Source organism: Elephantulus edwardii, unplaced genomic scaffold (assembly GCF_000299155.1).
Source record: "Elephantulus edwardii isolate Elephantulus edwardi_28Jun2011 unplaced genomic scaffold, EleEdw1.0 scaffold00097, whole genome shotgun sequence".
Lineage (NCBI taxonomy): Eukaryota > Metazoa > Chordata > Mammalia > Macroscelidea > Macroscelididae > Elephantulus > Elephantulus edwardii.
Window position 1 is genome coordinate 2,357,504 of NW_006399847.1, and position 25,694 is coordinate 2,383,197.

The window sequence follows — 25,694 nt, forward strand, 5'->3', positions numbered from 1 at the left end:
TTTTTTTTTTTTTTGTTCAAATTATTTTTCCTTCGTCTATGTACAGGTTCCACATGAGCACAACTGAAAGTCTGGGAATTCCCATTCTTCCCAATTATTATCCATCATTTGTTATGAACTACATCACTGAATACATTTGCACAGGCAATAAAATGCAGCTAAACATCTCTGTGATATTCTCTGCTTTTGGTCAAGATACATTTGATATCAGCAATTTTATTCTTTGTTCTATTTAATGATATTCTTTGATAGTCTCTTCTGAATCATCTTGAATCTCTGCCAGCTCTCTGTGGAAGTAATGCTGCAAGTCTTTTTAAATTGTCTTCAGCATAATTTCATTTGCATGTGATATTAATCACATTATTAAATAATTTTCATATATATTAGATAACCTTTTGTGAGAATAACCACATCTATAGCTCTCTTCTAGTTGATTGTCCAAATACCTGTCTTCAACATTTCTTAGTAATAAACAAGAGCGAGAACTCGCAGTAGTGCATCTATCTACACGTCTCAATCGATACTCCATCAATTCCTGAAAACTTGTTTTTCACCAACTACTACTGTGCAATTAGGACTTCTTCCTTAAATATCATTGCTTCTTGGTTATCTGCAACCTCCTGAGGTGGCTATAAAGTGAGCAATTATTTTTTTGTTCCGTATCTCTCTGTATTGTTTCCATCTTCTTTTGTTCAATATTTTGTCCACGGTATGCTTTAATATTGCAACTCAAGGCTTGAATTTTTTTATTTAGTCTTTCAGCTTGAGAAATACCAAAAGTATTCTTTCTTTTGGTTTTCTATCTCCAGGTTTTTGCACATGTCATTACAATACTTAATTTTTGTCTTCTCAATCACCCTGTTCAGTATTTCATGGTTCATTTCTTTTGCTTTAACTACTTTATGTTCAATAAAACATTTCATAACCTCTTCATACATCTTTCCTACCTTTTATATGACATTTTGCTTCTTCATGTGTAATGCCTTTGATATGATTGCACAGATCTTCTGGTCTTTTGTCCTAAGTGTTCAACATGTTGACTCCGTTCTTGAGAGAGTGCCTAAACTCAAACGGTTTTTTTCAAGGTTTTGCTTTGGTTCTCATGAATTTGTTTCATATTTGTAAGCTTCAACTTGAACTTGCCATTAGAAGTTGGTGATAAATTCCATAGTTAGTCTCGGGTTTTCTACTGATTGGTGAAATTTAACATCTCTAATGTCTCTTCCCACAAATATAATAGACTTGGTTCATGTATATTCTATCTGGTGAGATCCATATGTGATATCTGACATTTATGTTGTTAAAAAAAAGTATTTGTAATGAGTTAGTAGTTGGTATTGCAATATTCTATCATGCAATTTCCTGGTTCATTTCCATCAAGACCACATTTTCTTCCCCTTTGGCTTTAGTGGTTGGTGTGTAAATTTGAGTCATAGCTGTGTTGAGTAAAAGCTGTACAGGCATGGACATTATCCTGCCACTGACTGCACTGTACTTCAGGAAAGATCTTGACATTTTAAAATAAATGAATGCGATGTTGTTCGTCTTTATCACTCCTAGTGTAATAGGTCATATAACTTATCAAGTTAAAAATGGCTAATTAGTCTATTTTAGTTTATTAATAACCAATATATATTTATGTATTCCATTTCCTTTTGTTGTTGTTGTGTTGGATCCGACTGACACAGTAAGAGATTGCCCCACCTTCTCCAGCTAAGCATCTGGTAGATCTGAACCATGCACCTTTGGAATTGCAACACAGCTTCTTGCCACTAGGCCACCAGAGTTTCTTACCAGTTTCTTACCATTTTCTATTTACAACCTCCAATCTTCCTAGATTCATATTTTGTACATCTTAGTTGAATTCACAATCAATACACTTGGTACCAGCAGCCAGGAGATGTATTGCACTGGGAAAATTTACAGTCAGGGACCTCTCCAAATTATTGAGGAACAAAGATGTTGGTTTGAGGACTAAGATGCACCATGGCCTTTTAATCACTTGCTATGCTATGCTACTGAGAACTTGACAATAAATAAGGATAACAGAAGAAAAGGTGCAGCCAGAATGTTCCCTGGAGGCAAAGAGGATGATGTTTCATCTCACATATATTGGCAAGTTGCTAGAGAGGCTGTTCCTTGTAGAGGGACACCATGCTTGGAAAGGTGAAGGAATGGTGAAGGAGAGGAAGACCCTTAACCAGGTGGATTAACACAGTGACTGCAGCAATAGGATTTAAGTGTGTCTGAGATTGTGAGGATGGCACAAGATAGGACAGGGTTCAGATTTCTTGTTCATATGGATCATACGCAACTTGAAAGCATCTAAGAACAACAACAAAAAGTTCTAATTTTCATGAATGCTTACTTCTCTTTTTGTGTCTTGCCATGTCAGAAAGCAAAGGTCTACCAGCAAATGAAATCCTAAAATCTTTACTTCATCTATATCATCCAGGAAGTCTCTCCTTTGAGGATGCAGCTTTCTCTTGATTGTATTTTGAGTGCTTAATAACATGAGAGGCTCATTCTTCAGCATAATAGCAGACAACATTTTGTTGCTATTTGTAAGGTTTTCACAGGCCAATTATTTCACTGGGCCATTCTCAAAAAAGGGTAACCCAACAGAGTGTGGAAATTATAGATCAGTATCACTAATATCACATACAAGCAAAATCCTGCTGAAGATTATCCAAAAACAACTGAACAGTACTTTGACAGAGAACTACCAGAAATACAACCTGAGTTTAGAAGAGGCCTTAGCAGTAGAGACATTATTGCCTGTGTCAAATGGATCTTGGCTGAAGTAAAGAGTCTGTGTTTCATTGACAAAGGCATTTGAGTGTGTCGATCACAACAAATTGTGGCTAATCTTGAGAGGAATGGGAATCCCAGAACACTTGACTGTGCTCTTGCAAAATCTATACTTAGACTAAGAATCAGTCCTTAGACTAGAGCAAGAAAACACTGCCCGGTTCAAAATCAGGAAGGGAGTGCTGTGTCAGGGATGCATATTGTCTCCATATCTTTTCAATCTATATGTGGAACACATTGTTTGAGAGGCCAGACTTTAGGAGGAGGAATGTGGTATCAGGATTGGAGGAAAACTCAGCAACAATCTGCATTATGCAGATGATACAACCTTGTTTGCCGAAACTGAGGCCAACCTGAAGCATTTGTTGCAGAAGGTCAAGGACTGTAGTCTACAATATGGATTGAAATTCAACGTCAAGAAAACAAAGATTCTCACCCCTGGGCCAATTGGCAGCACCACAATAGACAGAGAAAAGACTGAAGTTGTTAACAATTTCCGTTTATAAGGCTCCAAAATTGACACTCTTGGCGCCAGCAGTCAGGAAATCAAAAGACTAATTACATTGGATAAGTCTGCTGTAGAGACCTCTCCAAAGCGCTAAAGAACAGTCATGTCTGTCTAGAGACTCAGGTATGTCTGATCCAGGCTATGTTCTTTGCAATTACTTGCTATGCAGCAAAGAACTGGAAAATGATGAAGGATGATAAAAGAAGAATTGATGCCTTTGAGTTGTGGAGCTGGAGAAGAGTATTAGATATACCATGACGACTGTCAAGGAAACAAACAGATCTGTCTTGGAGAGGGTGAAAAACCAAGTTTCTCCTTGGAGGCAAGGATTTTGAAGCTCCATCTTACAAACTTAGGGCACATGGCCAGGAGGGACCAGTCCTCGGAAAAGAACATCATGCTTGAAAGAATGGAAGAACAGTGCAAGAGAGGAAGACCACAGATAAAATGGACTGACACGTAATTAGGGTAATGAGCGTAAGTATGTTGGAGTCAGTTAGATTGGTTTATGGTAGGGTTCAGAGCTGTTGTACATAAGGTCACTGTGAGTCACAGGTGACTCAATAGCACATAACAACAAAAGCAAGAACATTAAAAAAGCATTTGATTTTTTAAAAAAAACCTTTTATTTCATCAACACCGCCATCAAATTTACTGATATGTAGTAGCAAATAAAATATATTAAAAACTGCAATAGATGAAATTTGTGTAAGAAATCTGTCAAAAAAGGAAAACTCCGACATCTTCTAGTAAAAGGTTGCTGTTGTTGTTATCTACCACTGAATTGAAACTGACCGATAGCTGACTCTCCACTGGGTTTTCAGACATAGATACCCACCCTTCTCCCACAGAGCAGCTAGTGGATTCGAACCCCAAGCTTTTGAGATTGCAGCACAGCTTCTCCACTAGGCCACCAGAGCTCCCTCCACTAAAACAAGCAATGGAAAGACACCAAGAAGGAATCCTATCAAAGGCAGAAAATACGTGAGGCTTGGAAAACAAAGCAGTCCTGCTGAGCTCTGATTTTCACAGGTTTCATTGTAAATCATCCCACGGCTGTTTCTTGTATGTTTTATCCTACATTTCTCTTTTCTCCACTCCATTTCAACCACAGGAATTTCTCATGTTGAAATTTTAAAATACCACTTTAGAAAATAGTCACAACTTTTTTCCTTATTTTGGTTGGTTCATTTTTTTCATTATTTAAGTGAAAATACTTTTTCATGGAATAAACACCTTTTCCCCCTCTCTCCTTTTTAGTAGCTTTCCACAGCTACTAAATGTATATCATGAAATGGTATAATGTGTAATTCATAATCATGAAAACAGACTGAAAGGGTCTCAGCCACTTTCAGCATGAACGAAGAATAAAAACCTAAAAGAATGTGTTCAGCTAAGAAAGTGAGACACCATGAGCTCCAGCATTGCTTATGGTTGTGCTCTCTAATCATCATTAAGTTTTTCTCCATTTCTGATTATTTGAGAAACTACATTAACCAGCCTAGTTCACAGCCTACATTTTTCCTTCAAAAAGTCAAACGACATGTTTTATAAGGTAAATAATCTATTATGGAAAGTGTCTTTAAAGTTAAAGTTTAAAGAGGTTTGAGGGTTTGTTTGGGTTTTGTTTTGTTTTCTTACTGATGTGTGTGAAAGTTTAAAAAGCATATTGTTTATCTGGGAGTTTTGTTTCTACTCAATCATTCAAGTATATTTTGTTCCACAACATTAATTACACTATAATACCTACAATGCCTACTTGTCCATATAGGCCACATTATCCTTCCCTTCACCCATTCCACAAAGTGTTCATTGCCTATTCATTTTCCATTTTCTTTCTTTGGCCCCCTCAGTAGTAACCATGCTAGAATGATTCTTTCTTGATGTGTGAACCTTCCTCTAGTGTTTTGGTTTGGCTGTTTGGGAATTTTCTGTTTTGGGTTTTTTTTTTCCAGTTGCTAACTTTCAGGAATTTGAGAAGTCAAGAATATGGTTGAATTTCATGTGAGCAAGAGGAATACAACTCAGATAGACTACAAACCCTACCATTTTTTTTGTTTTAAGTTTATTTTTATTTTTTATTATGGTTTTTAAATTTTTTCTTAAATTTAGGTTGTTTATTTTTTCATTTCAATGAACATCTATAGAGATTTTGGAATTCCATTCATTTATTGTTGCACCCTTCTCTCCGCACAAACCCCTCCTCCCCCCCACCCCGTTTGCTCCTCTCCTTGAAAAGCAAAAGAAAAACTCCCTCATTGGTACACAATCCCCCCCGCACCTCCCCAAACCCTACCCCCTACCCCCAAATATAATCCACTCTGCAACCTTCATTGCATATTCCTACGATAAAAATAATGCCCCAAAATATAATACTTTTAGACTATTCTCTCCCCCATAGACGTCAATGCTGTAAACATATTTCATCCAGTTTTTCTCAGTCTTACCCCCACCCCAATGCCAGCCTCATTCTACAACAGTGGCACCATATAGCATTTGTCCCTTTGTGACTGAGATACCTCACTCAGCATAATGTCCTCCAGGGTCACCCATTTTGAATAATATTGCATGAGTTCCTTGTTTTTCAATGCAGAATAGTATTCCATTGTGCAAATATACCACAGCTTCTCTACCCATTCATTTGTTGATGGGCATTTAGGTTGTTTCCAACTCCTTGCTATTGTAAACAAAGCCGTGATCATGGGTATACATATATCTACTTGGATGTCATTTATGGTCTCTTTAGGGTATGTTAAACCCTACCATTTTTAAGCGCAATGCCTCTTGTATTGCCACTGTCACATCTGTATAATAGTGTCCTATATAGTACACAACAGCATATAGTATTTCTACGTTTGTAACTGACTTGTTCCACTCAGCATAATGTCCTCTAAACTTATCCATGTTGTGTAGTCTTTTAGGAGTTCTTCATTCTTTTCAATGTGCATAATACTCCTTTGCATGAATGTACCACAGTTTCTCTATTTATTTGTTGATGGGCACTTAATGTTGTTCCCATCTCTCTGCTGTTGTGAATAATGCTGCAATAAAGATAGGTGTGTATGCATCTGTATTGCAGCTTTTATTTCTTTAGGGTATTTTTTTAGTATGGATAAAATGGTACTTCTATTTTCAACATATTTATTTATTTATTTTCTTTATTATTTTATTTTATTTTCAACATTTTAAGGAAATACCAAACTGCTTTTTGAAGTGATTGCACCATTTGACATTCCCATCAGCCATGTATGACTGTTTCAATCTCACAGCTCCTCTACAGCATTTGTTGTTTGCTTCCCTGTTGAACTTTGCTATTGCTCTGACTTTTACACAGGAATTTGCTCCATATTTCCTAGGCATTTCCTTATGCAGAACACTAACCATTATCAGGTGATACCTATAAAGTCAAAGGCCAGGAACATTGTGGTTTGAACATTGACCAGGTGTTGTTAAAGTTTATTAACTTATATACCATGTAGCCCAGAAACTCCATCATAGACATTATAGCTGACAAGGCCTTGTACTACAATTGCCTATTTGAAGTACACCCAGAGATCCTTGAATTCTGGAAGATCAAATGGGCCATTGCAACAGTTTTGACTTTTCCTACAACAATGAGTCAAAACTGTTGCAATGGCCCATTTGATCTTCCAGAATTCAAGGATCTCTGTGGAAAGCTCACTTACACCCACTGCCTAGCCAGCAGACAGGTGCCAACTCTGCAAAGACCAAGACCCAGAGGGACAGAGCTAACATTTCACTGGGGCCCGAGAGAAACCACTTTGCCTTTTCACTTCCTTTGGTGACTCCTTCCACTCTCACTGCATCCCACAGCACACTTCATTTGCCTATGGAAAAGTAAGGGTGCTTTGAGGAGATTCTTGGCCACCTTAAGTCAAATTAAACCAGCAAAAGAATCTGGCAAATAATATTTTCAATGTAAAGTATAGGAGGAAAGATTGAACAGTGCCTTTCTAGGCCTCAATTTATGTACCTAAGAAAGGAGTGGCTTGCATTGTTGTTGTTGTTATGTGCCATCGAGTCGCTTGCAACTCATAGCGACCCTATGTACAACAGCCTTAAACTCTGCTCTGTCCTGTGCCAATCGCACTGTCTCTGACACTCCCATCCTGATTATCCCAGTTACTGAATCAATCTACCTCATAGAGGGCCTTCCCCTCCTGCACTGTCCCTCCACCCTACCAAGCATGATGTCACTCTCCAAGGACCAGTCTCTCCTCACAACATGTCCAAATTATGATAGATGGAGCCTCAGAATCCTTGCCTCCAAGGAGCAGCCCGGTTTAACCCTTTCCAGGATGAATCTGTTTGTTTTCCTAGCAGTCCATGGTACTCTCAATATTCTTCTCCAGCACCCCAGCTCAAAGGCATCAATTCTCCTTCTATCCTCCTTGGTCATTGTCCAACTCTCTGATGCATAACAAGTGATTGCGAAGACCATGGCCTGTATCAGACGCACCTTAGTCTCCAGAGAGACACCATTGCTCTTCAGTACTTTGGAGAGGTCCCTAACAGCAGACTTTCCCATGGCAGTGCACCTTTTAATTTCCTGGCTACTGGTGCCAAGAGTGTTGACTGTGGAGCCAACCACTAGAGAAACTTTAACTTCCTTTATGCTTTAACTCTTCAGTTTTGTAAAATTGCCAATTTTAAGAAACTGGTATTGACTGGGTGCCATCATATGGCATGGATGCAGGATTTAGCCTATTCCCACCAGAGCCATGTTGAGGAGCAATGAGGAAAGAACGCTCTCTGGGCTTCCAAAGGCCTGGCCCAGGGAACCAGTAACCTTTGAAGATGTAACCCTGGGTTTTACCTCAGAGGAGCAGGAACTACTGGATCCCGCACAGAAAGACAGTGCTGGCAAACTACCAGAACTTGGTCTTAGTGGGTAAGTTCGGCCTCCTAGTCTCAATAAAAATCACACTTTGATATGAAAAGAAAAAAGAAAGAGAGAAAGAAACTGGTATTACTTGGAGGGAGGATCCTAATTCTCCCTCCATTGGGAAGTCAGAGGAGAAGTAGGGAGTTGGTACCAGTAAAGCTGGTTCTCCTTGGAGTGAATGCTTGTCTGTAGGATTCAGCAAATAACTTAGTCTCAATTAAAAGATGTTATTCTGGCTCTCCCACTTTCATTAGATTTTTCCTTATCATATTTTGGTGATTAAATATCAGAAGACAAAAAATCCAAGAATGTTGTGTCAACATTTTGTTCTCAGAAAGGATAAGGGTTTTTTTTCTTTACATATAATGATTATAATTTTACTTAGAGATGACACTATAAGGCTGTTTCTAGAGAAAGAAAAGAAAGAATACAAAGCCCTGGTAGTTCAGTAACTTTCCAAACCATCTTCATTTTCACAATAACCTAGTAGTGATTAAGTACTTTTGCACTGTGTCATTTGTTTTTCATTCTGAGGCTAGGTAGCCTAAGTTTTATGTATATTTTTTATTGTGATTTGATTGAAAGTCTACAACGCATATTTGTCTTTTACTTAATCATTCACTTAAATCACTGATTTAATATTGTTTTATAACATTCATCTCCAGTTGTATATTTTTTTCCATTCACCATCTTAATAAAGTCTATTATCCATTAAAAAAAAATCAGATTCAATCACTGGGCCCTACAGAAGGCCTGGATCTTCTTCATACTAGTTAATTTCAAGGTTATCTTTAAAAGCTGAATATGGTAAAGTACTAACAAGAGAACAGCATGCTTTTTAAGACCTATTGACTCAGTGATTTTTTTGTAATTCAGATGCAGTCTCTGTCATCTACTGATAGTCCTGAATCTCCACACAAGTTGTTATTCCAAGGTGATTAAAACAAACAAAAACCAAACAATAAAATGCTTTTTAAATTCTAACAAGACAGCAGCGTGCATCTCAAACCTAAGTGGAATGTTTTAGAGAGGAGATCAGACAACCTAAAGAGTGTCAGAACTGGCTTTGACAAGCACTGTGGCAATTGGACAATTAAAACAGACATTCGCGGGGAGGGGGAAGAAGAACGAACTGGGGAGGAGGGTAGAGAAAACAGTGCAACAATGAATGAATGAGAACCCAAAATCTCTGTAAATGTTCATTAAAACTAATAAAATTTAATAATAATTTTTTAAAAGTGTCATACAAGATTCCTCACACACGATCTCCAGGAATCCTTTTGCTGCCTTAGAACTGCATGGTTCAGGGTGCTGAAGAGCTCTGTGGAAAAGGGTGGAAGTAAGAATTCCACTGTCACTAATATGATCTGAGGTCTGACCACTGCATGTGACCTCTGAAATCCTTCTCATCACCCACCTGTACCTATCAGGACCATAGCATTAGCCTCTTAAATGCACACCCTTCTTCTAAGCTTCCTTCTAAAGCTATTCTCCTGTTTCAACTTAAGTCACGCCATACTCCTGCCCAAGACTGCCACATTTCTCTCATTTAACTCAGAGTGTTAAACTCAAAAACCTTATAACAGTCTACAAAGTCCTACCAGTCTGATCCTTCTCCCACTCTCACTGTTCTGTTGTTTTTTTCTATTCTTTCCCTTACTGCCCCGCCCCTCACACTAGCCTTGTTATTGTCCCTCATTGCTGTTCAGTTAAGGCCGTGTGATGGCTGTTCCTGACGCCCAGTGTAACATTTTTCAGTAACTTCTGAGTTATTCCCTAAGCTGCTTCAGGTCTTTGCTCAGGTAGCATCTTCACGCTGAGGCTCTCCAACCTGCACCCTGGTGCAAGCTGCACTCCATCCTGCACTGCACCCCCATACTTGATCCCTCACACTCTGGTCCATTTGGTACTGATCTTATAACTTTTGAGGAGCCTGGTCGTATCTTGGCTAAAGAGCTCAGCTGCTTTAACCTAAGTTTGGGGAGTGGGATGGAGTTGGGGGTGCAAGGCAGGGGGTGAGCAGTAGTTCTTATCTCCTAGCTGTTCTGTGGAAGAGAGATGTGGCAGTCCTATTCCATAAAGATGCACAGCTTTGGAAACCCGGTGGGGCAATTCTACTCTGTCTATACTTTGAGCTGGATCAACCAGTGTGGTTTGGTTTGTTATAACATTTATCACTGGCCAAGTTCCTGGGTAATAAAAATAGTTAATGTGCTGAGTTGTTGGTAATTTACTGAAAGTTGGTAATTTACACCTAGGAGTGTCTCAGAAAAAAGTCCTGGTGATCTTCTTCCCAAACCTCAGCCACTGAGAACCCTGTAGACCACAATTCTACCCTGACACACTTGTGATGGCTGTGGATCAGAGCTGAGTTGACGGCAATTGGTTTTAACATAATACAGTGAAATCTGAGATAGATGGTACTGTTTTCCAGCTTCTCACAAGTGTTCCACTTTGACAGGATGCAGTAGAAAAATAATCCCATTTTCCTTCTTTGACAGGTTTATACCAACTTTCATGTGTTTTACTGACATAGCTCAAGAATATACCATTGCCGTTGAGTCAGAACTAACCCTCCAGCAGGTTTTCAGAGGTTACAAACAAGCATGGAAGATTTCTCATCTTTTTTCCATGGAGCAGTTGGTGGACTCACCCGCCTGCCTTTAATTTGGCAGTTCAAATCCTTACCCACTAAACCACAAGAATTTCCTTCACTATTTACAATTCAATGTAATTTCCCCATGTCTATTCCTTATGGTCTGTCTCCCAATGCTTTGTGAGGATAGGTAAATCTGAGTTTTGTTCACTAATTTCTCCCAGGTACATAGAACACTGCATAGCAGTTAGTAGGTGCTCAGCAAAGTATTGTCAAGTAAGTAAATCATACTACCTTAAACCTCACTAAGTGTTCCCCATGTGTAAATCACTATACTAACCTTACATAAGTATCTCTTTTAGAACTCACAAAGGGGAGGACAATCATTTTCCTCATTTTACAGATGAAGAAGCGGGGAGGTTAAATAGCTTTACATACTTAATTGTGAAGAAGCACAGGCCTATTTAACCTAGCCACTTCCTTACACTGCAAATGCATGTGTAAGCAACAGACACTAACAGATTGAGGGTCAGGTCACAAAAATGTCCACAAGGCAGATTATTTTGGGTTTGTTGAGGTTTTTTTCATACTCTTTGAAACTTTATTGAGGTGGAAGACTGCAAGGTCCACCATCATCAGCCTGTGCTGTTATCAGGTCTCCTAACTGGAGATGAGGGAGCCCTGGTGACATTGTCTGTAGAGTTCTGCCTCTAATCCAAAGATTAATGTCTCTAAAGGTGCAAATCCACCAGGGATCCTACAGGAAAAAACCCCAAAAAACAAAACAAAAAAAACCCACCAAAAACCGGACAATCTCTGTGTAATTTAGCCTCCAAAACCCTGCTGGAAAGTCAGCTGTGAGTCCGTTCTGACTCAATAGTGATGAGTCTGAATAAGGTCCCTGTGTTAAGTAGTCTTTAGGTTTTTTTTTTTAGTCTTTATTTTTAACACTGGTATTTTCTGTCTAGCTCAGCATTGATTTGAAGAGCATGGTTTTTGCATGTTATTTTAAAATAACATGCTAAAAGAGGAGTTTTGTTGTTATTGTTGTTGTTGTTTTCAAACTCTACTAATTCAAAAGAAGTTCTTATCTGGACAACAAACCTAGGAGTTTGTCAGTATGGCTTGAGTGTAGGTGAGGGCATAATTTAAAATCACTGAGAGTGCCCTTGGCAAATAACTGCAAGCCACAGGTTCTCATGCTCAAACTTGAGTGTCTCCTTGAGATCGCTGCATCTATGTCTGATTCTCACAGGAGTAGTGATTCAGTGGTAGAATTCTCATCCTCCATACAGGGTATTCTCATCTAATGCAGTTCATGTACAGCCACCCCACATCATTCAGTGGAATCTTGTGAGTTGCTGAGACATGGAATTGGTTTTAATAGAGCTTCCAGACACTAAGAAGAAAAGCCTGATGACTTAGTTCTGGAAAATCAGCAATATAGACATTATAGATCATAACGATCCAATCTATATCAGAGCCAGGGGGTCAGGCAGTCTCTTCTATTATGCTCTGGGTCGGCAGCTCCACAGACGAACCACATCACTGTCTGATTGTCAATAGTGGTTAAACAGTCTGCACTGTTCTGTTTGCTTGGGTTCCTATTAATGTCCCTTGCGTTGTTTTTTTCTTAAAATTTGTGCTCTTCAACCTCTTGGTCCAATTCCTAAATCTTGGTTGGTTATTTGGTGCTGAATGGCACCACTGGAGAAGAGTAAATAAAAAGAAGGATGATGCCAAACTATATACTAATGCTTCAAGGAAGCTTCGGTGGGACTTCAAGTCAGATGATGGATTAGGTAGACAAGCTACCCTGACTCTTCATCAATGACACAAGAGACCAATTAACAGAAATGGATGAGAACTCTGGGCCCCTGCACTTCAATGTGGTTTTTGTCCTTTTTCTTACTTTCTTTTTCTTTAATTTTTATTACAGTCTCCATAATTTTGAGGTTTTCCTTTTTCTTCCTCATTCTTTGTTTTTATCTTTAAAAAATGTTTCTTTTAATGATGTTGTTTAATTTTTTTCTACTTCTTTTGGTTAACATTTTCTTTTTGCTAATTTTCCTCTTTCTATCTTGTTTTGTTGGTTTGCTATTTTATGTTTGGGTTGCTGTTATTTTAAAGTTTTATTGTTCTTGGATTTCTACAGCAATTGTGCAGCACTGACTATGCACACCCACATTTCCTGCAGCCTCACCCACTGGGCAGGGACAGTCACCTGCTCTTGTTCCATCTAATCTACACCTACTCAGCCCATCCTTAACTACTTACATAAAAATAAAACAGTTTTATGCCAAGGTACTCAAGCTCTCTATTGTACACACAAGGAGACAGTGAGTACCTGAACGGTGCCAAACTAGCAAGCAGAGTATCACACTTGGGCTGTACACTCAGACAAAATAAAACAAACAACAATGAAAACCAAAACATTGGCAAAACATGCCAGTACTCAATCAGCAGTCAAATACAAATGCAGCAATATTGCAGTAGCTCAGAGACAATAGAAAACCTCAATTTACATGAAGAGACAAAACTGAGCAGCCCAAAGAAGTCACCAAAATAGAGAATTAGTAAATAGCAAATGGAATTGAAAAGATTAATACTAGGATTTCAGAAGTAGTAAATGTATTAAAAGTTCAATTGAGTATAATTGAATCAATGAAAGAAAGACTTAGCAAAATTGGAGTACTTAATATTAACCTTATGGCTATTGTTGTTGTGTGCCTTTGAGTCAGAACCAACTCATAGCTTAGCCTCCAGTAGATTTGCAGAGGCAGTAAATCACACAGGGGAGCAGTTGGTGGATTCAAACTGTGTGCCTCTGTGATTGTAGCATGTTCCTTTTAAGTGTGGAAATAACCCTTGTAACTTAACTTCCAGTCAGGCCTAGAAGATGATCAATAACATCAGAGAAGAATGCAATCCTTAGAACAATCAATAATACAAGTTCAAAAGGGGGACACTTACCGAGGACTAAAACTCAGAAGACTGGGAGGGATAGAAAAGGTAACAGGAAACACAAGAAAGAAGTGGAAATAACACTGTAAAAATCTGAGTTTATATTCAATGTCAGGTAAAAACATGAATTGCTGAATGGAAAACAAATTTACTCTGTACATTTTCATTTATGTTACATTAAGAAGGTACAAAGAAAGAAAGGAACCTTTGCTGACTGTGGAGTAGTGGGTAACTGCTGACTTTCATTGGTATTTGATTGCCAAGAGGAAGACCTTGAGTATTGGCATTCAGAAATTCAGAAACTGTTGGTTATGTGTTAGACTGTCTGGTATTTATATATAAACTCGTATTAAAAGAGGTAAACATTTAAAGGAATTGCAAATTCAGTGAGTGGTCCTACCTTTTGCTGAGTCACAGCATCCTCCAAGAATATATGGTCTCTCTCTCCAGAAAAACTATCATCTACATAAAATTTTGTGTATAAACTCAGACTACTCTAGACTTTGTTGAAATCCATTTGTACACAGTTAAGAATCCCTGCCTAGGGAGCTCTGGTGGCTTAGTGGCAGGAAGTTGCACTGCAGTCCCAGAGGTGCATGGTTCAAATCCACCAGATGCTCTGCTGGAGAATGAGGGACAATCCCCTCCTGTACCAGTCAGATCTGATTTGACAGTACACACACAAAAGAATAATAAAATAAAATTATTTAAAAATCCCTGCCTTATGCTTGCAAGATGATCATGAACATAATTTTCCTTTAATCCGTAATCAATATCTGTTGACTGAGTAATTTAGTAATCAATAAACATAACAACCACAAAACAGTAACCTTGTCTTTCTGAGAAGTTTCATTTCCCCCAAACTATTTGCTTTAGATTTGTTTTCCTTACTGTGAGCATGGGATTTGTTTTATAACCCACAGCTTAGAATGCAACTGGGAGTATGTGGTGCAGCTACATTATCACTGGAACAGCCATTGTTGCTAAGACTCTCTGAGGTCAGCCAAGTCCTGAGCACATAGAAGTATCCATAGTTTCCACATTAGCATTGGACATTTAATCACAAAGCAGAGACCAAAAATAGACCAGGTCTTGTGCTTACACAGATTTTCATTTCCACTTTCAGGGATTTTTTTTTTATTATCAACACTTATCACAAGATAGATATTTCATTGAACAGTAAAAGGTTGTTTCTGATCCATTTTAGTCATAAACTAAAATATAACAGCATTTTGATCACAAGCTAAAAATATAACTGCACATTAAAAGATAAAACAATAGAAATATTTTGTTGTAAGGAGATTACTCAGAACTGGCTTTAACAAGCACTGTGGCAATTGTACAATTAAAACAGACTTTCAGGGAGGGGAAAAAAAGAGGAACAAACTGGGTGGAGGTAGAGAAAATAGTGCAACAATGAATGGATGGAAACCCAAAAGCTCTGTAAATGTTCATTAAAATTAATAAAATTAAAAAAAGAGTACCAGTAAAGAATAATACACACACACACACAAATATTTTGTTGTATTTAATCAGTAGGAAGGAGTACATATCAAAAAAGTTTAGTGGGTAGAGGGAAATTGGAAGGAAATGGAAAGAATCTGGGTGAAAAGACAGGGTAAGGATGGGCAAGGTCCAAAGGTAATTAATTATATGAAACAAAGCTCATGAGAATGATTGTGTGAAACATTATATGAATGAGGATTAGTAAAAATTTAAAACATTTTAAAAGTCATTATATTAATGATGAGAGAAAATAGTATAGTTCTTTTTTGTGTTGTTGTGATGTGTCATGAAGTCAACTATGATTCATATCAACCTTATGAATGAGAGATAAGAACTTTGCACTAGCCTGCACCATCCTCACAATCTCTACAATGCTTGAGCTTGTTGATTCGGCCATTGTGTCAATTCATTTTGAGGGTCTTCTTTTCTTTCTCTGACCCTAGACCTTTCACAGCATGATGACCAAGAACTGGTCCTTCCTGACAACATGCTCTATGTATGAGCTTAGATGGTGGAATTATGAGACTTCCGAAGTGTTCAATAAATATTATCTGCACATGCTAGTTCTAAAGGGCTGAAACACCCCCAAGATTAGATTGATTTTCCTTGTCTTGTTCATTCCCTAAAAACGGAAAGAATATTTACATTGGTTTTCTCCCTTTTGTTGCTAGATCTACACATATAAGTCAACATATTTGAGTTGTTCAAACATAGCATAACAAGCTATTAATAAATACTAAATGGCTTATTCTGTGCATAATAACATTAAAATATACAAAGTAGGAAAAAAATAGATATGAGACTGACCATAGAAAAATAATTATCATTTCATCTCCTATGTTGTTGCTGTTATACTCCACCGAGCCAGAAATGACTCAGAGATGACCCTTCAGTGGGTATTCAGAGGCTCTAAATTGCACAAGAGAGGACTGGCCACCTTTCTCCCTCAAAGCAGCTGGTAGACTCAAAATGACTCCAGAAACAGCTCCTTACCCAGCAGGCCATAAAATCCTCCTTAATTGCCTACAGAAAGTTAAAATGACTAAATCTTCCAGAGATTATATACAGCAAAAGTCTGCTGGAAAAAATATTAAAATGCTCAGCGGGCCAAGTACTAATGTCTAATGGAATATATTGAGTTATTTATATTGAACATTCTGTTAAGAGGGATTTGTATAAAATTAAAATATTTTTAACATAAAATTGAGCAATAAAGTTGACGAAATTAAGGTCTATTGATGATACAATAAGATTTCCATAAGATTCTACAGAGGTCCTGCAACACTTGTTATTGTTATGTGCTGCCAAGTCACTTGCAACTCATAGCGACCCTACCTATGTACAATAGCCCTGAACCCTGCTATATCCTGAGCCAACCTTATTGTCTCTTACACACTCACTCCATTAACCCAGTCACTGAATCAATCCATCTCAATGAGGGTCTTCCTCTCTTGCACTGTCCTGCCACTCTGCCAAACATGATGTCTCTCTCCAAGGACTGGTCCAAAGTATGCCAAATGAAGCCTCAGAATCCTTGCCTCCAAGAAGCAGCCTGGTTTCAACCTCTCTAGAATGAACCTGCTTGTTCTTCTAGTTGTCTGTGGTATATTCAATACTCCACTCCAGCACCACAGCTCAAAAGCATCAATCTCCTTCTATCATTCCTAATCATTGTCCAGCTTTCTGAAGCATAGCAAGTAATTGTGAAGACTGTGGACTGGATCAGGTGCACCTTAGTATCCAGAATGGCATCGTTGCCCTTCAGTACTCTGTGGAGGTTCCTGACAGCAAACTTCTCCAAAGCAATTCGTCTTCTGATTTCCTAGCTGCTAGCACCAAGAGTATTTATTGTGGAGCCAAGAAAACTAACGCTTTTAACTTAGGAAACAAAATAAGTGCACCCACAAGAAGTTACATTAGCAATTTGCATAACAATGAAGACACCCATCTTCTAAATCCAGGAAAATGGATGCTTAAATATGTAATCCTCATGGATGCCACATCTGCATAAAAAAGCTGACTTCGTGCCTATGTTAGGGATCTGATGCCGGGCCTGTGCAGGGGATCTGACGCTGCACCTGCAACAGGGAGCAACACCCCAGAGAGTGACACAACAGGAGCGACATGCCAGAGTAAGCAAGAAAGATAGAACTTAAGTGAAGTACTTTGTGGGGATCACTGTTGTTTGGCTGGACTGTGTGAAACCCCTTAAGCTCAAGCAGAAGGGAGTGAGGCAGCTGGAACTCGAGAGATGTGGCAGACCCAGTTCTCAAAGGGAAAAGCACAGCTTCCTGGTTTTCCATTCAGGTCTCCACACATACATGCCCTGTATGTGCCTCTGCACACGCCCACCTTGCTTACATCTCCTCACATCCAGTCAATTAACTTTAGCCCAGAGCACCTTAGAATGGCCTAGCTGCAACAGCTAACTGACAAAGAAGGCTGCTTTCACAGGCCTTTTCTCTCTCAAACTGAAGGAAATATTCCCTTGAGTCAGAAGTTCAGAGAGAAACCCAGGCAGGTTAGCTTCCTCACCCTCTTCTGGAGCAGGGACTTCAGATCAAGAACCTGCTATTGCCTGAGGCATGAAAAACTCTACCACAGCAATGTCATATAAGAAGTAAGCTACTTCACACCCTACACAAGCCCAAAGCAAGTTGTCACCTCAGAAAAGCAACACAGTATCAATGGATTTCCTGAAACTAGAAAGTCTGATGAAACTTTCTGACACAGAATTTAAAAGAACAATGATTGAATATGTTCAATGGATGAAAGACAAAATTGAAGAATTATAGGACACTAACAAGGAGGAGTTTATAAAAACAATCCAAAACAATGAAGATAAAACAAACAAGGCATTAGAGGCTCTGAAAAAACAAGAAACCACAATATAAAATATGAGGACCAATATTTCAGATGGTGCCAACATGATGTAGGAACACCTGAAGAGATGGAACACAGAACCAGTGAAATCAAAGATAGAATTTTCACCACTGATATGCTAGAACAAAAAGTAGAATCAAAAAGGAAGGAAAAAGAAGAAAACCCAAGAATAATGTTGGACACAATCAAGAGAAATAACATGCACGTCATCAGAACCGCAGAATAGAAAGAGGCAAGTAAAGGCACCAAAAAAAATTGTAGAATTACTAGAAGAAAATTTTCCAGGCATAATGAGAACATTGTTGTTGTTGTTGTTGTTAAGTGCTATCAAGTCATAAATGATTCCTTGTGACCGTATGAATGAAAAATCTGAATATTTGTATAATTTTCATTGTTTCTCCAAGTTCATAGGTTTTCGGAGGCAAGCTATTTCAGGAGTGGATGGTATTCCTGCTTCCAAGCATGTTTTAATTGAGAGGTTCACAAAACACTGTCAACCACGGGTAAAAAAGTCAAATGAAGAATGAGAAAATATATATTCAAGAAGCAGAGTGAACACCATATAGAATAAACCCCAAAAGAAAAACACCAAGGCATATCATAGTCAAATTTGCCAGAACCAAAGATAAGGAGAGAATACTGAAAGCAGTGAGGGAGAAACAAAGAGTAACCTATAAGGTAGAGCAAATAAGATTAGGTGCCGATTTCTCAGCAAACACCATGTGAGCAAGAAGATAGTGCTGCAAAATATATAAAACAAACATTAACAAAACTAAAAAAGGAAATAGACAACACCACTATAGTAGTTGGAAACTTCAATACACCACCCTCAAGAAAAGACAGAAATACCAGAAAGAAACTCAACAAAGATGCTAAAGAATTAAACCACACAATAAACCAACTCAATCTCATAGATATTTATAAGTACCCCCAAAAAGCACAGTATACTTTCTTCTCCAATGTGCATGGAACGTCCTTGAGAATAGATCACGTTTTAGTTCACAAAGTAAGCATCAATAAATTAAAAAACAGGAATAATACTAAGCATCTTCTCAGACCACAATGCTATAAAATTAGAAATTAATAACAAGAGGATAAGGGAGAAAAAACATCCCATACATTTGGAAGCTGAACAACACTTTGCTTGAACATTACAGGGTACTAGAAGAAATAATAAAAAGATATTAAGAAGTTCCTTGAAACAAATGACAATGAAAACATAACTTACCAAAACCTCTGTTTGTTTTTTTTTTACAGCCAAAGCCGTAGTCAGATGTTAATTTACAGCAATAAGTAAACACATCAAAAGACAGGAAAAAATGACCATTGACTCTATAACCCAACATCTCTAACAAATTGAAAAAGAAGAGCAAAAAAACTTAACACCTTCTAAAAAAATGAGAATTATAAAAATTAGGGCAGAAATAAATGAAATAGAAAACAGAAAAACAATTGAAATAATCAACAATACAAGGAGTTGGTTATTCAAAAAAGGTCAATATAATCGCTAAAACGCTAGCAAAACTAACAAAGGGCGCAAAGGAAAAGACACAAATAATCCAAATAATCCTGTCAGTTGCAAGCTATTATTTATTGACAGATGTAATGCTTTTATGAATTAATTTTTAAAATTTTATTAGCTATTATCACATAGTCACAAGAAAGGTAATATTATGCACACTAAAATATTGGTAGAACTTGATCAGACTAGATCATTAGGGAGTAAGAAGGGAACAGGGATTTATTTTTTATTTTTTTAAAATTCATGAACAGGTTCCTCAAGTCTCTATAGTAAAAGTAGGTAGATAATACCTTGACTTACCATAAAATAAAACACTGTTATTCTAGGAATAATCCATCAACTATGTTACACAACCACATAGAGATTAAATTCCTACGTTATCAATATTTCATATGATCCCTTCTACATTGTTATTGTTGTTATGTGCCGTTGAGTAGACTATGACTCATAGTGAACCTAAGAACAAAGGATCTGGACCATACCCTATCCTGTGCAATCCTCATCACCACTGATATAGTAGAGTCCATTATTACAGTAACTGTGTCAGTTAATTTTGTTGAGCGTCTTCCTCTCTCTTTTGCTGACCCTCCACCTTTCCAAGGACTGACTTCTCCTAACAAGATGCTCAAAGCATGTGAGATGAAGTTTCACCATTCTTTCCTCTAATGGAGAACCCTGGTGGCATTTTCTCCAAGGCAAAATTGTTTATTCATTTGACTGTCCATGGGATATTCAATACTCCTCTCCAATACTACAGTTCATGATAAGAATTGGTCAACTGATTTTTGACAAGGAGATGAAACCAGTAGGTAGGGAAACATCACAGCATTTTTAACAAATAATATTGGCAAAATTGGAAAACTATCTACAGAAAACTCAAGCAAGATTCACATTGCACAACAAACACAAAAACCAACTCAAAGTGGATCTAAAACCAAGGATTAGAGAAAATTTTGGAAGAATTCTTGAAGCCCTAATCCACAACATGAACAGTCTTCCAAGCATCCTGAAAAACCTACAACTTGTTGTTGTTTGGTGCCATCGAGTCATAGACAACTCATAGCAACCCTATGAACAAACAGCCTGAGCACTGCTCGTACATAGAGTTTCCAGAGGCAAGCCATTTCGCAAGTGGTGCTGCTCCTGCTTCCAGGCTTGATTTAGTCGGGAAGCTCCATCCAACACTGTCCACCATGGGTACCCATTACCATGATTGGCACATCACTGTCACAGTCTTCAGCATCACAGCAACCACGAGTTACCTCTGTACAGTAATGCACAGACAAGTGCTATACCACCTAGAAGAATGTTTGACAGGAAAACAATTTGAACCTGGCCAAGGGCCGCAGGCCCAAGGGCCCTTTGGGATTAAGGCTGTCTCCTGGCTCAAACCCTAGGCTCAGGCTGGCTAGCCTCGTTCCCGGAGACAGAGCAAACCTGCACATCAAACACATGCCCGGAAAAGCAGTCAACTCCAAAAGCTTGCCACCTACAACCTACAACAAGGAGAGGATAAAATAGATGAATTAGACCTCCAAAAACTTCTCAAACAGGGTAAAAAGGAAAGCCACAGACTGGGAAAAAATAAATGGTAATGACATGTCTAATAAGAGACTTATATTTAGAATTTATAGAATACTCAAGCCCCACAACAAGATAAAGGGAACAACCCAATTGAAAAATAGGTACAGGATGTGAACAGACACTTCCCCAAAAAGACATTCAGGTGGCAAGCAAACACATGAAGAAATGTTCAAAATTCCTAGTTATTAACAGAGATGCAAATCAAAACAACTATGAAATATTATCTCACCCCAGTAGCAATAGCAAAATTCAACAGAGAAAACAATAAATGCTGGGAAGGTTGTGAAGAAACTGGAATCCTTATTCACTGTTGGTGGGAGTGTAAAATGGTGCAAAATGGAAGGCAGGATGACGCTTTCTCAGAAAGTTGCAAATAGAAATACCATTTGATCCAGTAATTCCACTACTGGGAATATACCTGAAAGAAACCAGAACTGCAACCCAAATAGATATGTTCTCACCCATGTTTATTGCTGCTTTGTTCAAATAGCAAAGTATTGGGAACAACTCAAGTGACCATCAAAAATGAATGGATAGAGAAACTGTGGTATAGTCACACAACAGAATACTATGCAGCATTGAAAACCAAGGAACTCATGAAATATCATGCAAAATGGGTGACCCTGGAGGACATTATGCTGAATGAAATATCTCTGTCACAAAAGGACAAATACTGCATAATGCCACTGTTATAAAACAGACCTGACATCAGGGTTGGGGGAAAACTAAGAAAAGGGGATAAATAATGTACACTGCATTGGAACAGATTAGGGAGAGAACTGTTTAAAAGGAATACATGATTAAGTATTATTTGCATGGCAAAAGTCCACAATAAGAGCTGCATAGTAAAGTGTACTGGAGGGAGGGGGGAGTTTGTATAACAAAGAAATAACTTTTTTTCAAAGAGAAAAGCTAACTTGAGGGGGGAGGAGTGGGCATGGAGGAAAATGTGCAAAAATGAGTGAATGGAAATCACAATCATTCTCTAAAAACTTTCATTAAAATATCAATTTAGGGAGCTCTGATAGCCTAGTGGCAAGAAGCTGCACTATGATCCCAGAGGTACATGGTTCAAATCCACCAGATGCTCTGCTGGAGAAGGAGGGGCAATCTCCTCCTGTACCAGTCAGATCTAATTTGATGGCACGCGCACACACACACACACACAAATAAAACATCCATTTTGAAAAACGGAAATAATGTAATCCTCCTATCATAGACAATTGTTCTCCTGAGTTAGGGTTTTACCCACAGAAAGCTTGTCAGTGGAGTAAAGTGAGGCTGTCACATACTCATGTGGATCAATACTCCTAAAGTTTCTTTGGAAGCAGGTTCAGTTGAAGGAAGTGCTAGAAGAAATGCATTTACCTCAGTGAAATATTTCCATATCTGCAGCCAGGGCAAGTTCCTCACGGGCACAAGACCCATGTCAGATGCTGACCCAGGAAAGCAAGGCTGTAAATGATCCCATTCCATTTTAAATGGAATTTCAGCATGCTGCCATGGTACATTCCAGGTAAGCCCCAGCAGACCCTGGGACTGGCTCTGAGCATGCCAGAAGCTCCCAGGAGATCACCATCCATGCCAACAAAGTGATAGCAGAGGATCAGATCCTGCTCAGACCCACGAGGACTAAGGGCTTTCTGCTTTTAGAAACATGTCTCACTTCTAGCACAAATCACTGTGCTTTTTCCCCCCAATGCCTTTCAATTCTCTACGACAAGCACCTTTTATAAATGCCCTATCTGCAATTCTGTACAACTTATTTTTATAAGATTTAACACACTGTACTTAAAAAAAAATGTACCATCAAAAATCAGATGTTTCAAAGAGAAGGATTCAAGATGGTGGATGACGATTTACCACATAGCCCAGTAATTTTTACTTTTTATGTTCACCAATTAAAGAGTTCTGGTGGCCTCGTGGTACAAAGCTGCGCTGCAATAACAAAAGCATGCAGTTCAAATCCACCAGCCACTCCGTGAGAAGGATGGGCAATCTTCTTCAGTGCAATTTACAGCACTAGAAAACCAGCTGAAGGGTCAACTACTGGCTGGGTTGGTTCCAATCTAATGGCACACAGCCACAACACAATGTTCGCCATTTATTTTTTAACAAAATAAAATATTATCTTGAAAGTTTACTTTCCCCCAATAACAAAAAAAAAAAACCAAACACCAAAACCTCCTATGAAACCAAATAATTCTTAACATTGATCAATTAAAATTAGTGTGGACCTAACTGCTTAACACTTCTCAGGCTGAAAGAAGAGACACAGAGAAGTTTGCTGCAAAGTCAAGTGCTTGCTGCAGAGCTGGAATCAATTTAGCTAATTCTTCAGCAGGTTTCTGGAGGCTATAATTGCGTGGGAGGAAGGTGTCCATCTTTCATAAAATCTATGTTGAATTTGAACCACCAAAAAAGGTGTGACCTTCCTTATCAACGGGCTCTCTGTGGATGACACCACCAGAGCTCCTCACCAAAAAAGCTAATAGGAACATAATTCTCCAAATTATGCTGCGAATAGTCATAATAATGACCTTCTTCTTTGAGTGACTCCAGTCTTGTTGAAAACCTTCTTCTTGAAAATAAAAATACTATTAGGACCTTGATGTTGAAGTTATACCAATAAGAATGAAACATTGCACACTTGCCTCTAAAAATTTAAGTTGCTGACACAGAGAAGTAGCCTCAATTTCCTACTCAGAGCACAGCTTCAGAGAAAGGATTTCAGAGGCTACATTCCACTTATACTAGCATTATTGCATCCAGTGAAACAGAAATCTGGGTTCACTTTGCAGATCAAAGTGGCATCTAAACACCACTTTTCCTAGAGACCTATAATTTATTTATTTTGTTGAAGTATTGATAGTTCCTTCATCTTTGTTATAGGTTAATAAATCTCAATTTATTGGATTATATAGTTCATTGCTCATATTCTTAGGACTAATTGAAGTAGGGCAATATTTTTCTAAAATGTTTCCTTCCACTATATCTATCATCTAGCTGGATGGAACGCCCAGATGGTGCAAATAGTTAACATACTTTTCTGCTGAGCAAAAGGCGGAAGGTTCAAATCTACTTAGAGGAACATCAAAAGAAAGGTCTGGGGACCTGAAAACTCGGTGGAGCCCATTCTGCTCTGACACATATGGGGTTTCCAAGAGTGGGGATCAATTTCCTGACAACTGGTTTAAAGTATCCAGTTATGTTTGAACAATAGTTCAGAACTTTAAGTATTGGATTTCAGATCTTGTCATTTGAAATACATTGTGCTGTAAATCTGGCTTTCTGTGACCTGTGAATTTTAGATTCCATACTGGCTTTTCATTGAAATAGAAGCATCCTGGGAGCCAGGAAATCTGTTGTGCATGCTGAAAGGTTTGCTGGCTCTGCTGCCGCTAACAGCGCTTACTGAAAATTCTGCACACTTCTAGAAATAACCAAGTCGCAACTCAAACAAAGCTCCACAGTGCGGCTGGGAAATGTTTTGTGAACCTCAAAGAGATGACAAGAGGAATTAGGTAAATGTAGGTCCCAAATCTCCCAAACACACATGGTCTCGCTCTATTCTCGTCTAAATTCAGGGCTATGTTTACAAAGAGCCCTCGTGGGTTAAGTGTTCAGCTGTTAACCAAAAGTGGTTTAGAAGGTTGTCCAGGGAACACGTTTCCCCCCAAATTGGAAGGTTAATCTTGACATACCCGTGGGAATATCCATAATCGTAGGCTGAAGCTGCTTTCTGACTGACTTCAGATCCAAGTGAGTACTTTGTGGTTCCGAGGCTGTAGGCCTGAGAACTCAGCTGCTGGGAGGAGGAGGAGGCAGAAGAAGCCTGGCTGAAGGCGGATTCCTGGCGGTGGGCGGCCGAGGAGCGGCTGCTGTAGGCCGTGGAGCCATGGGTGTAGATGGCGGAGCGCTGCTTCTCCTGCTGGTACTGGCTCATGGTGGAACGGAGGTCCTTGTTGCGGTAGCTTCGGTCATAGTGCTCATGAAACTTCTGATAGAAAGGTAAAGACATCACGTGTCCTTTGAGTGAGCAGGCAACCTACGAGAAAACAAATACTTAAGGAAACTCTGAAGTAACAAATCCTATAGAACATAGCATCTAAACCTGAGATAGATGGTATTGGGTAAATTTGCACACACATACACAATCTCTTTAAAGTTTTTAAAAGCACAGATGTCAATTTGATGGTTGAGATGTGCCTGACTGAGGCCATGGTGTCTTTGTCTGCCTCATCAGCCTGCAAAGATGAACAATAAAGAGGAAGAAGCAGAGGAATCGAAGCGCTTGAATTCTGGTGGTGATGAAGAATAATGAATACTCCATGGGCATCTAGAAGAATGAACAGGGGGAAAAATACAACAAGCATGCTATGTAGAAGAAAGGAAGGCAGAAATGTGGCCAAGC

General features: G+C 38.6%; 1 protein-coding gene across 1 annotated transcript in view; it reads right to left on the bottom strand.

The window, feature by feature from the left end:
- The window catches only part of MYOM1 (myomesin 1), a 244,358-nt gene extending 219,057 nt beyond the window's left edge, over positions 1–25,301 (bottom strand). The window contains exon 1 of the mRNA XM_006891423.1: positions 24,985–25,301. Within this exon, the coding sequence (XP_006891485.1) occupies positions 24,985–25,301 (317 nt within the window). The remainder of the gene's footprint in view (positions 1–24,984) is intronic.
- Between the last annotated feature and the right edge of the window lie 393 nt (positions 25,302–25,694).